Source organism: Saccopteryx bilineata, chromosome 7 (genome assembly GCF_036850765.1).
Source record: "Saccopteryx bilineata isolate mSacBil1 chromosome 7, mSacBil1_pri_phased_curated, whole genome shotgun sequence".
Lineage (NCBI taxonomy): Eukaryota > Metazoa > Chordata > Mammalia > Chiroptera > Emballonuridae > Saccopteryx > Saccopteryx bilineata.
In genome coordinates, this window is record NC_089496.1 from 42,700,605 (window position 1) to 42,717,302 (window position 16,698).

The 16,698-nt window shown below is 47.9% G+C and overlaps 1 protein-coding gene across 2 annotated transcripts in view; it reads right to left on the bottom strand.

Moving 5' to 3' along the window:
* GSDME (gasdermin E) overlaps nt 1-16,698 on the bottom strand; it is a 48,593-nt gene that overhangs the window by 18,182 nt on the left and 13,713 nt on the right. For both annotated transcript variants that reach the window (XM_066240018.1, XM_066240019.1), the window contains exon 3: nt 16,336-16,528. In XM_066240018.1, coding sequence (XP_066096115.1) covers nt 16,336-16,528 — 193 coding nt within the window. The remainder of the gene's footprint in view (nt 1-16,335; nt 16,529-16,698) is intronic.

Genomic DNA, 16,698 nt, shown 5'->3' on the forward strand with positions numbered 1-16,698 from the left:
CAGAACGTCATCTGACTCGGTCCTTTCCAAGGGGCCCCTCTGTCCACTGTCCACAGTCCCATCTTCGGCAGAGTCTTGTGAGCCGACTCCCTCGGTGACCACTGGCCCACCCACCGACAGCAGACACATGGAAGTGGCAGCTCCCGGCCCACAACCCCGGGATGATGGCGGGGACGCCCCGAAGGCCACCGTGAGGAGTCTGAAGTGACTGGCGGGCGTGTCAGACCCCACTGCCCTGCCTGGCGCCCTGAACAGACCCACTAAAAGGCTCGGCACCGTGCCAGCCACGGTGAGGTGTAGGAGGAGAATGATTAGCCTCCACCACCCGAGAATTCCTTGCTAAAAATGCCCACCTCCCTGCAGAACCCCCCATCCCCTCACCCTAGACACTGGGAAGAGGAGGGACGCAGGCAATTGCAGGGTCTGGCTTCCTTCTGCTCCCGACGGCAGGACAGCACTGACCGCCCGCAGGGCCTGCCAAGCACCCGCCACGGGCCCAGGAACAGCAGCGTGACCAGCGAGGGGCCCCATGTCTGAGACCAAGACTCGGGTGACAGGGCGGAGAGAGGATCATGGACACGTGCGTCGGGGCCACTGAGAAGTGCAACCACTGGCGGGTCCCCTCACCTGGTGGCTGGGATTCTGTTCCCTGGGACACTGCTGCCACCTTTTGGAAACTGGATGCCGGACAAACCTACTCACCTTCAGTTTGGAGAGGAGACTAATCTGGACGGACGGAAGCTGACTGTCAGGGGAAACGGGTCGTCCCCACCCTGAGCTAAGCCATCGCCACAAGGAATCCTTCCCCAAATTCTCCCCCAGTGAACGACCACAGACCCCAAACAGGGCCACGACCCAGAACTGCTCTTGGGAACCGGACCCTGGCTCCGGCCCTCCTCAGAGCAGGAATCACTGTGCAGTGGGACTGCCCTGGGTCCCCCAGAGTGGGGAAATCTGCCCTATTTCAGTGTTTCATTTACATTTATAATCCTAGATGACGTATGTCTATGATCTCACGTTCAAGCCAGTGACCTCAGGGTTTCGAACCTGGGTCCTCAGTGTCCCAGGCCAACGCTCTATCCACTGCGCCACACTGGTCAGGCTTCACATATTTTTAAAGACCTATTTTTAATGACAGCCCGAGATACCCCTCTCTTCCTGGGGGATGGCACTATGAAAGCAAGAGCAGGAGGCCACCAAGACGGGCATCTAATCAATTTTATAGGGCTGGCCCCAAAGGAACACATCTAGAGATGGATGGGGGTACCCCCCAAATGGAGTGATGGGCGCCCGTTCTTCACCCACAGGGCCCGCTGACCCCCACCCCCATTCTCCCACGGGACCCTCCACCCTCTGGGTGCCGGCGGGTCTGCATAACACACCTGCTGTCAGCGTGGAGGCGGCTCCAAGCCTTATCTCCTACTCGCTGCCTTACTACCTCCTGTCTCTGAGCATCAGTTTACACACCTGTAAAAGGAGAATTTCCTTCCGCTATTGGCAGGAAAACCAAATCAAGATCCCTCTCCGGCTGCTCAAAGACATGGCTACAATTGTCAGGGCGTTCGTTTCACCAGGTGAGCTCTAGGCCAGGGGCTGGGCGGGGCTGCGGCCAGCAGGCTGCAGGCCAGGGCCCCGCAGGGAGCGAGACACCTTTGCTAAAGCACAAGAAAGCCCCCCCCCCCCCCAACCTCGGGTCCAGCCCAAGAGAAGCTGCCCGCTCTCCCAACTGAGGCCTTGACTTCCTTTCTCTCCCCTTCGGCTTTGAAAGCCAAAATGCAAACTCACAGACAGGAAACCCTGAGAAGACTTAGAAAACTCTAACAATACCCAAAAGAAGGCAGGAAGGAGCTTTCTCTTCCAACACATCAATTTAGCTTCCAGGTCCCACCTAGAGACGAGCTTCCTCATGTAGACCTCACCCCAAAACTCGTCAATCAGCTCCACACATAACTGAGTCCTATGATGTGCCCGGCCTGGGCTGGGCTGGGCTGGTGCTGGGGACGTCCCCATGAACAAGACCGAGGCAGTCCCTGTTGGCACGACGCTTCTGTGTAACAACTGTTGATGATCACCTGTCCTAGAGGAACAGTTTCTGATGGAGTCATGAACAGGCACTCCAAAAAGTAGGGCACATCGCTACAGAGAGCCATCAGCTTCTGTCCAGTCTGCTGGGGAGAAATGATAAAACTACAGGGGCCCCAGGGATGACTGGTTTCACCTTGAATATCACCTCTGATCGATCCAGGCATGCTCACTAAGGATCCTAGGACTGAGTCTAGGCTGCGAGGCCGTGAAGGGCAGGAAAGCTGTGATCGATTCACAATGTCAGCAGGGGTCTGGAGGGAGGTGGTCCTGATCATTCGCATCTAATCCAAAGTCTGTGCCAAGAAACAGGCACTGTGCCCCTTAGTGATGACAGACTGGCCTGAATCACAGCAGCAAAACTCAGGACACACATCTGACTCTAGGACCAGTGCTCTTTCCTCAACACTGCCCAAAAATCCGACAGCAAGAGACACGGGGTACAAATGCACTCGGCAGGGACGGTGCAAGCTCGCAGGAGCTGGTATCAGCATCTCCCCAGGAACAGCGACGGTGGCCGGCCTGCTCCTGTGAGATCAGCAAGAAGTACTAACCTACAGATGTGCAGACACATACTGGAGATTAAAGCTCCAGAAACTCAGGCATTTCTCCCTAAGGGTTTTGATTTCTTGGCTGAGGCATGTGGAAGAAGTGTGTCCACGGGCCAGCTGTAGAGTGGGAAAACTAGAAAGGCTGTCGAGACGAGGCCTGTGCGCGCTGTCTGTTCGCTCGGCTTTGCTCTGCTGACATTTCCCGAAGCCACCAGTCTGCTCTGTTGAAAGCCAACCGGCTCCATCTACAGACGCCCGCAGAATAGCCACCGAGACGTGACTCGAGTCTAATTTCGGTAGCCGCCTCCTAAAGTCCTAAAATGCAAATGCCTGCTTTCATCTGCCTGTTTACCCCTCCGGGGACGGCTCCTTGAGAGGGGGAGTATGCCCTCAAACGCGTCTGCTGTTCCCACTGGCGCTGCACCTGGAGGCTCTGACACCCCTGAGTGCCATGGGCCACCAGCCTCCTACCCCAGTTTAGTTCCGGTTTGGGAGCCTGGGACTTGGGGACGGAGGCAGTGCACCCAGACACACAGGTGAGTCTCCGGGCCAATCCTGGTGACTCCCCTGCTTTTAGCAGTAGGTGGGGTAGGTTGGAGCATTCATAGCATTCCAAATACTGACACCAGAGGAAAAGTCTGCTGGGGGTTCCCAGGGTGAATTTTCTCTCTCTTAAAAAGAGGCACAAGGAAGAGACCCCTTTTCTGCCTTATTGTCTTCAGTGTGGCCATTTGGGGACCAAGAGAACCAAGCTGCTGAGAACAGCAATGCCTGAAAGCTGCCACAGGAGGGCTCCACTGAGCTGCTGAATTAACCGTCCATCACTAACATAGGTTAAGGGTGACTCACCCACTCTCGGGATGTTTTCGTAGGAGAGATACTTAACAGATAGATGTTCCTTGCAACGAAAGTTACCCTAACTGGTTCATAACGTTATTGTCACCCTTATTTCACAGAGGGACACGAAGCGGAGAGAACCCATAACCGGTGATCCAAAGGCACAGGGCTAATAAGGGCGGGGGTGACAGTGAGGCTGAGCGTGTACCTCTCCGAAGCCCTGTGTCTACCTCCCCCCTCCCACCTGGACCTCCCCTGGGCCCTGCACACAGAAGGGACTCAATATGCGCTTGTTAACGAACAAGGAGTCTTTCCGCTGCGTCCTCCTGCCAGAGCTCCCCGGAGACCAGCAGCGGAGCCCCGGGAGCCAGAGCAGCCTCCCAATGCCCACATATCGCGAGTCTCCATTTCAGCCACAAAAGAAAGTTCGCACACCCCGGAGTATAGATGCGCAACCCCGAGCCGGGGGCAGGAAATGTCTAGAAATCTAAAACAATGGCGCCTGGGCCTCCGCTTTAACAGAGAAAAACCTCGCTCTCTCACTTGGCTGTGACACCAGGATTCGAAATTGCCTGGAACAAAAAAAATGTGGGCCCAGTGCTAACCACACCTGGTTACCAAAGTGACCAGTGACCAGGCCACCCCCTCAATGCGACCGCCCCACCCCGGTTCACATTATAACTACGTAACGCTTTATCTCACCCGCACGCAACAAGGAAGCTAGACGGGGAAAACCGAGCAACCCCAGACTCGATCTTTCCGATGGGTAATTAACTGCCCCCAGTTGCTGAGATGCGGCAGGTCGGACAGAAGGGAAACCCACCTGACGCGGACGCTCAGGACGCTTTCCTCTTCCCGAGCCCTGCGTCACCCGCGGCCGGGGCCAGTCACGTGTTCTGTGGGGCTGGGCTTAAATCCTGAGTCCAGGCAAACAAATTAACGTCCGCATTTCAGGCTCCTCGGATGTAAGAGGGAGGTGAACCAGTTATTCTTTCAAACAAGCCCTGTTTGCCCTGCTGCGGGCCCTGCGCAGGATCCGGCGGTGACTAAGGACAGTCGGTGGGGGGGGGGGGGGGCAGGCACACCCAACCCGGCAGTTAGAACACGCGTTGTCACGCCGTGGGGTTGCCGTGATGTGGCTTCCAAAGGGAGTGGGGGCTCATCTGAGGAGCTGGCCGGGGGGAGTGCAGGGAGGGAGTCTGTGTGTCCCTCTGCGAGTCCCTCTGTGGGTCCCTGTGGACAGGAGGCGTGAAGGAGCCTTCAGACAAGGCTTGGAGGTGAGAAAGAGCCATTAGTCCCAGGAACTGAGATAAGCGGGGGACTGGCCTAGAGGGTGTGAGGGAGAACGTGAGAAACAAGGATGATGAGCCACCCTACCCTGGCTGGTTGGCTCAACGGTAGAGCGTCGGCCCGGTGTGTGGAAGTCCCAGGTTTGACTCCCGGCCAGGACACACAGAAGAAGTGCCCATCTGCTTCTCCACCCCTCCCCCTCTCCTTCTTCTCTGTCTCTCTCTTCCCCTCCCGCAGCCAAGGCTCCACTGGGGCAAAGCTGGCCCCAGGTGCTGAGGATGGCTCTATGCCTCTGCCTCAGGCGCTAGAATGGCTCTGGTGGCAACAGAACAACGTCCCAGATGGGCAGAGCATTGCCCCGTGGTAGGCATGCCGGGTGGATCCCGGTTGGGCGCATGTGGGAGTCTATCTGCCGCACCCCTGCTTCTCACTTCGGGAAAATACAAAAAATAAAATAAAATAAAGAAACAAGGCTGACAGGCTGAAGCCAGGTCTTGTCGGCAGAGGGGGGTCAACCCAGGATGGTGGAGCGCACAGAGGGTGCAAGCTGGGCAGTGACAGATCTGCCTCCACCCTGTGGAGCATTGGCTGGCAGGGGTGAGACCAGGGGCGGAAAGATGAGCCAGGAGCCCCGTGGACAGCCTGACCCAGGGAACCGGCTGTGAGGCTGGGCAAGGGGAACAGGTAAGGCGGGTATTCAAGAGGCAGACTCCAGTGAGAGAACAAGTGCCCGGGAGGAGGGGAGGCAGGAGCCCCGTCCGATACCCAGACTTCTGGCTGAGGCGACCACTCCGATGCACGTCAGAGGGAGGCAAGCAGAGAGGCGGGTTTGGCGAGAAGATGAGACGTCTGGGGGTGGGTGCGGGCCATGTGTCCGTCACTGTGTGAAAAGCCCCAGTGGAATAAACGTCTGCTCACCCAACCCATCCCAGTCAACCTAATTTTATACATCGTGTCTCATCAATTCTAAAACACACATTTTTTTTTTCATGTCTTAACATCTCTGAAATCAGGATGCTTCGAGATTGACGGGTGACACGGTGTTGTTAGTGGTATATAAAATAGTGGAGATCATACCGTGCACACTGTCACAGATGTGAAATATGAGAACGTGTGCCGGTCTTAGAAGAAAACAGTACTCCAACGTCCCTCTTGAGCACTTAAATCCCACCTGGTTCCAAACAGATCTCATGTAGCATTTCAAAGTAAAACTCACAGGACAAGACAATTTCTGTAAAAAGACAGAAACCACTCCCAGGATCAAATATTGGAAAGAATGCTCAGAACAAAAGCCCTTCTCTCCCGCAGGAGGGGTTATGCACTGTCTGTGATGACGCTGCAGACAGAATCAACCACAAGTCAGAGGAAGTCAAACAAGCATCCAGGTACTCCCAGTACTGAGAACTAAGACCAAAACCAATAGAACAATTTAGAAAGAAAATGACAATAAATTGACTGACTTTCAGACAGCACAGAGATGGGTGTGGCCTAGGAGATCTCAGGAAAGACATTGTTTTATTTTTTTTTGCACTTTTTTTAAAAATTAGAAATTAAATTTAATGGAAAAGCATTGATCAGTAAGAATAACATAGGTTTCCAGTAAATATCTCTAGAGCATTTGAATTGTTGATTGCATTGTGTGCCCATCACCCAAAGTCAAATCACTCTCCGTCACCATGTATTTGTCCCTCTTTACTCACCCCACACCCCTTGGTAACCACTTCACTTTTATCTATGTCCATGAACCTCAGTTTTATATCCCACGTATGTGTGAAAGAATATAGTTCTTAGCTTTTTCTGATTTCCTTGTTTCACTTAGCATAATGGTCTCAAGGTCCATCCATGTTGTTGTAAACGGCAGTGTCATCATTTCTTACGGCTGAGAGTATTCCATTGTATATATGTCCGACCTCTTCTTCAGCCAGTCCCCTATCAAGTGACACTTGGGTTGTTTCCATGTCTGGGCCACTGGGAAGAATGCTGAGATGAACATGTGTCTTTGCGTACCAATGTTTTCGGGTCTTTCAGGAAGACACCCAGCAGAGGGACGGCTGGGTCATATGGTAGCTCTATTACCTAGTTTTTTGAGGAACCACCAGACTGTCTTCCATAGTGGCTGTACCAGTTTACATTCCCACCAGCAGTGAAAGAGAGTTTCTTTTAGGCAAGACATCTTTTCAAAAGAGTGAATTTGCTGGGACCTTGAGCTCTTAAGAGCTGCTCTTCCCACAAAGAATATGATGCAAGTCAAAGCCTATGAACATCTTACTGATGTTCAAGGGCTCTATATGTCTTTGTTCAAGAATTGAACAGAACAGCCTGACCCGGCAGTGGTGCAGTGGATAGCGCGTCAGACAAGGATGCTGAGGACCCTGGTTTGAGACCCCGAGGTCGCCAGCTTGAATGCGGGCTCATCTGGCTTGAGCAAAACGCTCACCAGCTTGGACCCAAAGTCGCTGGCTCGAGCGGGGGGTTACTCAGTCTGCTGAAGGCCCGCGGTCATGGCACATATGAGAAAGCAATCAATGAACAACTACGGTGTCGCAACAAAAAACTGATGATTGATGCTTCTCATCTCTCTCCATTCCTGCCTGTCTGTCCCTATCTATCCTCCTATCTGACTCTCTCTCTGTCCCTGTAAAAAAATTAAAAATAAAAAATATATAATATGTTAAATTGGTTACCAAGATGGGGTGGGTGTGGCGGTTCTTCTTAAGGCTGGGACACATGGTGACTGTGGAAGACAAGGCAGAAAAACTAACAAACTTATTATAAAATAATATAAGATCTTAAGAACAAAACATGAATGTGAGCCATTACAAAATGATTTCAATAAATGTATTATTCTTCATTTAAAAGAAGAAGAGAATTACATAATATATCCTAGCGTGGTTTCCATCAAGAATGTTTTAAGCCTGACCTGTGGTGGCGCAGTCGATAAACCGTCGACCTGAAATGCTGAGGTCACCGGTTCGAAACCCTGGGCTTTCTGGTCAAGGTACATATGGGCAGTTGATGCTTCCTGCTCTTCCCCCTGTTCTCCCTATCTCTTTCCACTCTCTCTAAAAAAACAAATAAATAAAAAAAAATCTAAAAAAAAAAACAGAATGTTTTAAGATAGCCTGACCAGTGGTGGCACAGTGGATAGAGTGTTGACCTGGAACACTGAGGTCCCAGGTTCGAAATCCTAGGGTCACGGGCTTGTGTGCAGGCTCATCTGGCTTGAGCACAGGCTCACCAGCTTGAGTGTGGGATCATTGACATGACCCCACGGTCACTGGCCTGAGCCCAAGGTCATGGACTTGAAGCCCAAAGGCCAGTCATTGGCTTAAAGCCCAAGGTTGCTGGCTTAACGCCCAAGGTTGCTAGCTTGAGCAAGGGGGTCACTAGTTTGGCTTGAGTCCTCCAGTCAAGGCACGTATGAGATAATAATCATGAACAAATAAACTGATGCAACTATGAGTTGATGCTTCTCATCTCTCTCCCTTTAAAAAAAAAATGTTTTAAGACATAAAGCTCCTCTTCAACAGGGTCCACTCCATGTATTTGGGAAGGTTCATTCCTACGGAATGCCTTCATGCCCAGCAATGCTAGAGAAATGTTATACATACACACGCTTGTTTTTTCTAGGATAGATGAAGTTTGTTTTTGAGATGTGCACATATCTCATGGACAATAAAGCTAATACCCTGAATTCTGAGGGTTAAAATAATAAACAGATGACAGCTTATCTAAATGACCTGAAATAAAAATAACTGAGTGCAAATAAGCCCTTGAGAACACACAGTACTTAAGAAGCACTACCACTCCCAAGGCCACACGTGTATCAGACCGACGACACTGTGGGAGTCCAAAGACAAGCAGACGATGCAGTTAAGAATTTATTACTCCAACCCTGGCCGGTTGGCTCAGTGGTAGAGTGTCGGCCTGGCGTGCAGGGGTCCCGGGTTTGATTCCCGGCCAGGGCACATAGGAGAAGTGCCCATCTGCTTCTCCACCCCTGCCCCTCTCCTTCCTCTCTGTCTCTCTCTTCCCCTCCCGCAGCGAGGCTCCATTGGAGCAAAGATAGCCTGGGCGCTGGGGATGGCTCCTTGGCCTCTGCCCCAGGTGCTAGAGTGGCTCTGGTCGCGACAGAGCGACGCCCCGGAGGGGCAGAGCATCGCCCCCTGGTGGGCAGAGTGTCACCCCCTGGTGGGCGTGCGGGGTGGATCCCGGTCGGGCGCATGCGGGAGTCTGTCTGACTGTCTCTCCCCATTTCCAGCTTCAGAAAAATACAAAAAAAAAAAAAAAAAAAAATTTATTACTCCAGCAAAGTAGCAAGAACGTCAGCCTTACTATCTCCACCTCATGGTCAAGAGTCATCTGTCCCTACCCTCCCCTGTAGCTCACTTTGCCTCTTAGCAACAGAACAAGAGGTGACTCTTTGAGAAGACACTTCTTCCATTTCTAGAATTTACATTTCCAGACTTTAAATTTGTTCTTTACCACGTTCCTGATGTCACCTCCCCCTTCCTCCAGCCATCCCTTCCCCATCACCTCTACTATAAGCAGGGTTTCTAGAGACCCTCCCGAGGTGACCTCATCCCCATGTGTGGACACCTGCAGGTTGGCAGACCCAGCGCCTCACATGGGCTTGCTCGGGACGATGCCCCGCCCACTGGGGATAAGACCTGAGTCCTGCTTCTGCCGTTACCTTCCCTGCTGTGATTTTCACTCTGTTTCTGCAGCCAGTGCCTTTGCTTGACAGTCGCTCCAAGCATGATTTAGAGGAAAGAGCAGGAGCTCTGGAGCCAACAAACCCTGGGCTGCATCCCAGCCCTGGCGTCCAGGTTGAGCTCTGGGACTGAGCTCAAGTCACATCTCCTGGCTGAACCTCAGCTCCTCCGATGTAAAAGGGACACGGTGCAGAGTGAACGCTATGGCACCTGTTAAGGGCCTGGCGCACAGTAGGTGCGTGCGAATGCCTGTCCCCTCTCGCTCCCCGTGTCCCCTCTGTAACTGCCAGCCCTGGCTTCCTCCCAGCTCACCTCACTGACTGCTCCATCTCTGCTTCCTACTGGCACTGCCTTCTGCACCTGAAGCAGAAAGACGGTTTGAAAACCTCTATCAGGAACTGGGATTATAGAGCATCCCAACCTGCAGCTCCTGACACCGAAATAACAGGACAGCAAACCGGGGTGAGCTGTGGAGGGCTGTCTGGAGACGGAGGGAACAGAGCTCCCGGACGCTCTCCGCCTTCCAGTTCCTTACTCCCCTTATCCGCCAGACGTAGCTAATAAAAATGCAGGAGACCCAGTTAAATTTTATTTTCCAATAAATAACAACCAGTTTTTTACAATGTCCCAAGCATTTTCTTAGAGAAGGGAACTGCCCCTAGCCAAGAAGAAAAGTGATGGAGAAAAGAAAATTAAGGTCATGGCTGTCAGAAGAAGAGGAACCTGGCCCTGCCACCAGTGAGCGCTTCAAGTTCTCGGCCCGAGAGGGAGCTCCTGCTGGAGTCCTGGAGTCCTACGACCTGCCAGGGGCAACAGTCCCATACCAGCCACGGTCTTTCAACTCCGTTAAGAGCAGCCCCAAGCATCCTCAACGTGTGTGCGAAACCTGTCCACCACATGCTTCATACATGAGTTCAATGGTATTTTTTACTCATTGATTGTTTTAAAACATAATTTCATTTGATGAGGAATGTCTTTCATATTTCATATAACCCCAAGGACCCTGGAAGAGGAGATAAGCCACCCCTACTTAAACCCAAGTGAGTTTTCTCTCAATTACTTGGATTTGCATTTTCTGTTTTAAAAGAAAAAGGATGATATGATTACCCATGAAAATGCGCATATGTTACAGCCCAAACTGAAACATCATTCCTTTCAGGATTATTGCAATAGCTTCTCAATTGCATTCCCTTCCTCTGCCCATTCAGTCTCCACCCAGCAGCCAGAACAGGCCTTCTAAAATACCATAATTCCCCACGTTGAAGGCGCACCCTTTTTCAAAAAATTTGGCGTCTAAAAACTGGATGCATCTTACACAGTGGTTGTAGATTTTTTTTTTTACTTGCATTTCGCGCTTTTCACGCTTGTTATCTTTTTTTCAAATTTCAAGCCCCAAAATTGAGGTGTCTTATACATAGGAGCGTCTTATACATGGAGAAATATGGTACTAAGTCAGACAGTGTCACTTCCCATCTCAAAGTTTTCCAGCAGCTTCCCATCTCACTCCCAGTAAAAGTTAGAATCTTTCCAGTGGCCGGCAAGGTCCTTTGGGATCTTGTCACTCACTCTGCTCATCAGCTCTGACCTCACTTCCTCTTGCCTGGCTGACTCGCCCCAGCCACACTGACCTCTGCCTACGACACTGTTGCTCAGGATACACTGGGCTCACTCCTTCCCCGACCTCAAGTCTTTGCTGCAATGGCAACTTCTCCAGGATGCCTTCTCTGGCCACTTTCTCAAATCATCGCCCCCAGACTGGCACGCCCTGTCTCCCGTCTCTGCTATACTTTTCTCCTACTGATGCCCAAGCTACTATGTACTTTACTTAGTTGGACATTCTGTATCTCTCCGCACTAGAACACAGGGCAGAAACATTGGCATTTGTTCACTGCAGCATGCCCAGCATGTCAAACAGGACACGGTATATAGAAGCACTCAACCAAATTATTATATATATCGAATGTCCGGTAATCATAACGTAAGAATAATAATGAATTACGCTGGGGTAAAATGTAGTTATTGAAAGCTAAGCAGTAAGTAGACATGGGTTTTCCTCGAGACTTCAAAGTTGAAACCAGCTTTTTGCCCAAAATCTCTCTCTTGCTTTCTTCTTTTCTTAATCAGAAAATTGTGAAGAGCCAGAGGGTTTGTGACTCTCCCACTCCTGATATTAATGTTCAAAAACAGGACACCGCATTCTTGCTGTTGGCATTTTATACATTCCATGATTTTTTTTAAAGTGCTTAATTGCCTGAAGTAACATCTTTTGAAAGTGCTTCTCAAGTCTCCCCCCTCAGGACAGGAACAGTCAAAAAAATTCCAGACTAAAGAATGAGCTCCTTAATCAATTACAAACAGAAAATTGAAAAACACACAAACACATGGAGGCTAAATAACATGCTTCCAAACCATGAACAGGCTAACAAGGAGATCAAGGAAGAAATCAAAAGATATCTGAGACAAGGCCCTGGCCGGTTGGCTCAGTGGTAGAGCGTCGACCTGGAGTGCAGGAGTCCTGGGTTTGATTCCCAGCCAGGGCACACAGGAGAAGCGCCCATCTGCTTCTCCACCCCTCCCCCTCTCCTTCCTCTCTGTCTCTCTCTTCCCATCCTGCAGCCAAGGCTCCATTGGAGCAAAGTTGGCCCAGGAGCTGAGGATGGTTCCATGGCCTCCGCCTCAGGTGCTAGAATGGCTCTGGTTGCAACAGAGCAACACCCCAGATGGGCAGAGCATCGCCCTCTGGTGGACATGCCAGGTGGATCCCAGTCGGGCCCATGTAGGAGTCTGTCTGATTGCCTCCCCGTTTCCAACTTCAGAAAAATACAAAAAAATAAAAAGATATCTGAGACAAATGAAAATGAGAACACAATCCACCATCCATAGAACACAAACAAAGCAGTCCTAAGAGGAACATTTATAGCAATACAGATTACCTCAAGAAACAAGAAAAATCTAAAACAATCTAACCTTACTCCTAAAGCAAGTAGAAAAAGAACAACAAAGACCAAAATGAGTAGAAGGAAGGAAATAATAAAGATCAGAGTAGAAATAACACAGAATCCAAAAACAAACAATGCAAAAGATCGGTGAAACCAAAAGCTGGTTCTTTGAAAACATAAACACAATTGATAATCCTTTAGCCAGACTCATCAAGAAAATTAAAAGGGAGGACCAAAATAAATAAAATCAGAAATGAAAGAGAAGTGACAATCGGCACCACAGAAATACAAAGGATTATAAGGAAATCCTACAATTATACGCCAACAAATTGGACAACCTAGAAGAAACATAAATTCCTAGGAACATACAATCTTCCAAGGCTGAAGCAGAAAGAAACAGAAAATCTGAATAGATTGATAATTACTAACAAAATAGAATTATTAATCAAAAAACTCCCAACCGCCCTGGCTGAATAACTCAGTTGGTTAGAGCATTGTCCCAAAGCACAGAGCTTGCCAGTTTGATCCTCAGTCAGGGCACACACAGGAACAGATTGATGTTCCTGTTTCTTTCTCACTCTCTCCTTTCCTCTTTCTAAAATCAATAAAAAATAAGCATTCAAAAAAACTCCCAACAAACAAAAGCCCTGGACCAGATGGCTTCACAGGTAAATTCTACCAAACATTCAAAAAAGAATGAATACCTATCCTTCTAAAACTATTCCAAAAATTGAAGAGGAAGGAAGCCTCCCACTCATTTTATGAGGCCAGCATTATCCTGATACCAAAACCAAAGACAATACAAAACAAAAAAAAATACTGGACAATATCCTTGATGAACACAGATGCAAAAATCCTCAACACAATATTAGCAAACTGATTTCAGCAGTCCATTAAAGTGATCACACACTATGATCAAGTGAGATTCATTCCCAGGATACAAGGCTTGTTTGGTATCCATACATAAATGAATGTGATATACTACATAAACAAAATAAAGGATACAAATCATATGAGCATATTGATAGACACAGGAAGAACATTTGACTAAATCCAGCATCCATTTATGATAAAAAAAAAAAACCCAAACAATTCAGCAAAGTAGGAACAGAGAAAACATACCTCAACATAATAAAGGCCACATATGATAATAACATCATACTCACCTTAAAAAGCTGAAAGCATTTAAGATCAGAAACAAGAGCCTGACCTGTGGTGGCACAGTAGATAGAGAATTGACCTGGAATGCTGAGGTTGCTGGTTTGAAACCCAAGGCTTGCCTGGTCAAGGCATATAGAAGAAGCATATACAAGTTGATGCTTCCTGCTTCTTCCCTGCCAACGCTAGCCTTTCTCTCTCTCTCTAAAGTCAATAAATAAAATCTTAAAAAAAAAAAAGACCAGGAACAAGATAAGAATATCCACTTTCACCACTTGTATTCAATATAAGTACTGGAAGTCCTAGTCACAGCAATCTGACAAGAAAAATAAATAAATAAAAAGCATCCAAACTGGTAAGGAAGAAATAAAACTGTCATTATTTGCAGATGACATTTATATATAGACAACCCTAACCATTCAACCAAAAACTAAAAGAACTGATAAATGATTTCAGTAAAGTAGCAAGATAAAAATTAACATTCAAAAATCAGGTGCCGGCCCTGGCCGGTTGGCTCAGTGGTAGAGCATCGGCCTGGCGTGCAGGAGTCCCGGGTTCGATTCTTGGCCAGGGCACACAGGAGAAGCGCCCATCTGCTTCTCCACCACTCCCCCTCTCCTTCCTCTCTGTCTCTCTCTTCCCCTCCTGCAGCCAAGGCTCCATTGGAGCAAAGTTGGCCCAGGTGTTGAGGATGGCTCTATGCCTCTCCCTCAGGTGCTAGAATGGCTCTGGTTGCAACAGAGCAATGCCCCATATAGGCAGAGCATCACCCCCTGATGGGCATGCCGGGTGGATCCCGGTCGGGCGCATGCGGGAGTCTGTCTGACTGACTCCCTGTTTCCAATTTCAGAAAAATACAAAAAAAAAAATCAGGTGCATTTTATACACTAATAACAAACTATTAGAAAGATAAATTTAAAAAGCAATCCCATTTATAATGACATAAAAAAAGAAAAAAGGAAAACCACCTAGAAATAAATTGAACCATGGTGATAAAAGACTTGTACTCCAAAAATTATAAAACATTAAAGAAATTGAAGAAGATCCAAATAAATGGAAAGATATACCATGTTTATGGATAGCAATACTTATCATCATTAAATGTTCATACTACCCAAAGGAATCTAGAGATTCAGTGCAATCCCTATCAAAATACCAAAGGCATTTTTCACAGAACTACAACAACTCTATAATATATATGGAGCCAGAAAAGATCCTGAATAGCCACAGCAACCTTAAGGAGAACAAAGGTGGAGGTATCACATTACTTGGTACCAAACTATACTACCAGGCTACAGTAATCAAAATAGCATGGTACTGGCATAAAAATAGACATAGCCAATGAAACAGAATAAAGAGCCTAGAATGAACCCACGTCTATATGGTTAATTACTCTCTGACAAAGGAGACAGGAATATACAATGAGATAAAGACAGTCTCCTCAATCAATAGTGCTGAGAAAACTGGACAGATACCTGCAAAAGAGTAAAACTGGATTACTTTCCTACACCATACACAAGAAGAAACTCAAAATGGATTAAACACATAAAACCATAAAAAGCTTAGAAGACAACACAGGCAATAAACTCTCAGACATTTCTCTTAGGAACACTTTTCTGGATGTGTCTCCCCAGGCAAGGGAAACAAAAGGAAAAATAAACAAACGGGACATCAAACTAGAACGTTTTTGCACAGCAGAGAAAGCCAGCAAAAAAAAAAAAAAGAAAAGAAAAAAAAAGACAACTTACTGAATGAGAGAAGAATTTTGCTAATGACAACATCCAATAAGGAGTTAACATTCAGAACAATAAATAACTCTTACAACTTAACACCCAAAACAAACAATACAATGAAAAAATGGGCAGAGGACCTGGACAGACTTTTCTCCAAAGACCATATACATATGGCCAAGAGACCATGGAAAACAGTAAGGAGGTTCCTTACTGTTAGAACTACCATATGGCCCAGCAATTCCACATCTGGGTATTTATCTGAGGAAATCCAAAACACTAATTAGGAAAGACATATGCACCCCTATGTTCATTTCAAGCATTATTTACAAGAGCCAATCTATGGAAGCAACCTGTGTCCACTGGCAGACAAATGGATAAAGATGTGCTACCTCTATACAATGGACTATTACTCAGCTGCGAAAAAGAATGAAATCTTGCCATTTGCAACAACATGGATGGATCTCTAGAGGGTATTTCACGCTAAGGGAAATAAGTCAGACACAAAAAGACAAATACCATTATCATTTCACTTACATGTGAAATCTAGAAAAATAAGTGAACAAGCAAAACAGAAACAAACTCATAAGCTACAGAGACAAACTGATGGTCGCCAGATGGAGAGTTGGAGGGCTGGGTGAAAAAGGGGAAGACATTAAGACGTACAAATTGCCAGTAAAAAACAGTCACAGAGATGTAGAGCACAGCATAGGGAACGTAGCCACTAATATTGTAATAACTACGTTTGGTGGCAGATGGGTACTAAACATATTGGGATGATCTCTTCATAAATTACATATACAGTATGGTCTAATCACTCAGTTGTACAACCTGAAACTAATATAACATGCAAAAGAGTAAAACTGGATCACTATGTCAACCGTAATTTAAAAAAAAAAAATTTAAGTTTCAGCACAAGCATTGCATAATATTTGTTGATTTGCCAAGTTGCCATTGGTCAACCTTTTACAAAGACTCAACTTTAAATGTGAGACGCGGCAAAATCCAAAGCGCCAAACAAAATTCCCCTTACTTCTCAACGGCGTCTCCGAGGAGCTGCTGCAAGTCCACCTCCTGCTTCCTCAGGGTCCCAAACGAGGACTGACTCTCCACCAGGCCTTTGCCGCCAACGTTCAGCTTGACCTTCCCCAGCGCCGTCTCGATGGCTCCACTCACGTGGTTTGCAAACTTGCCCTCGTATTTCACAAAGTCCGACTCCACGACCACTGGAGTGAATGAGACATGCAAGGGAATCTGATGACGGTACGACCACCTCTGTGCCGTAGGTCAGTGGTCCCCAACCTTTTTTGGGCCATGGACCGGTTTAATGTCAGAAAATATTTTCACGGACAGGCCTTTAGGATGGGACGAATAAATGTATCACGTGACCGAGACA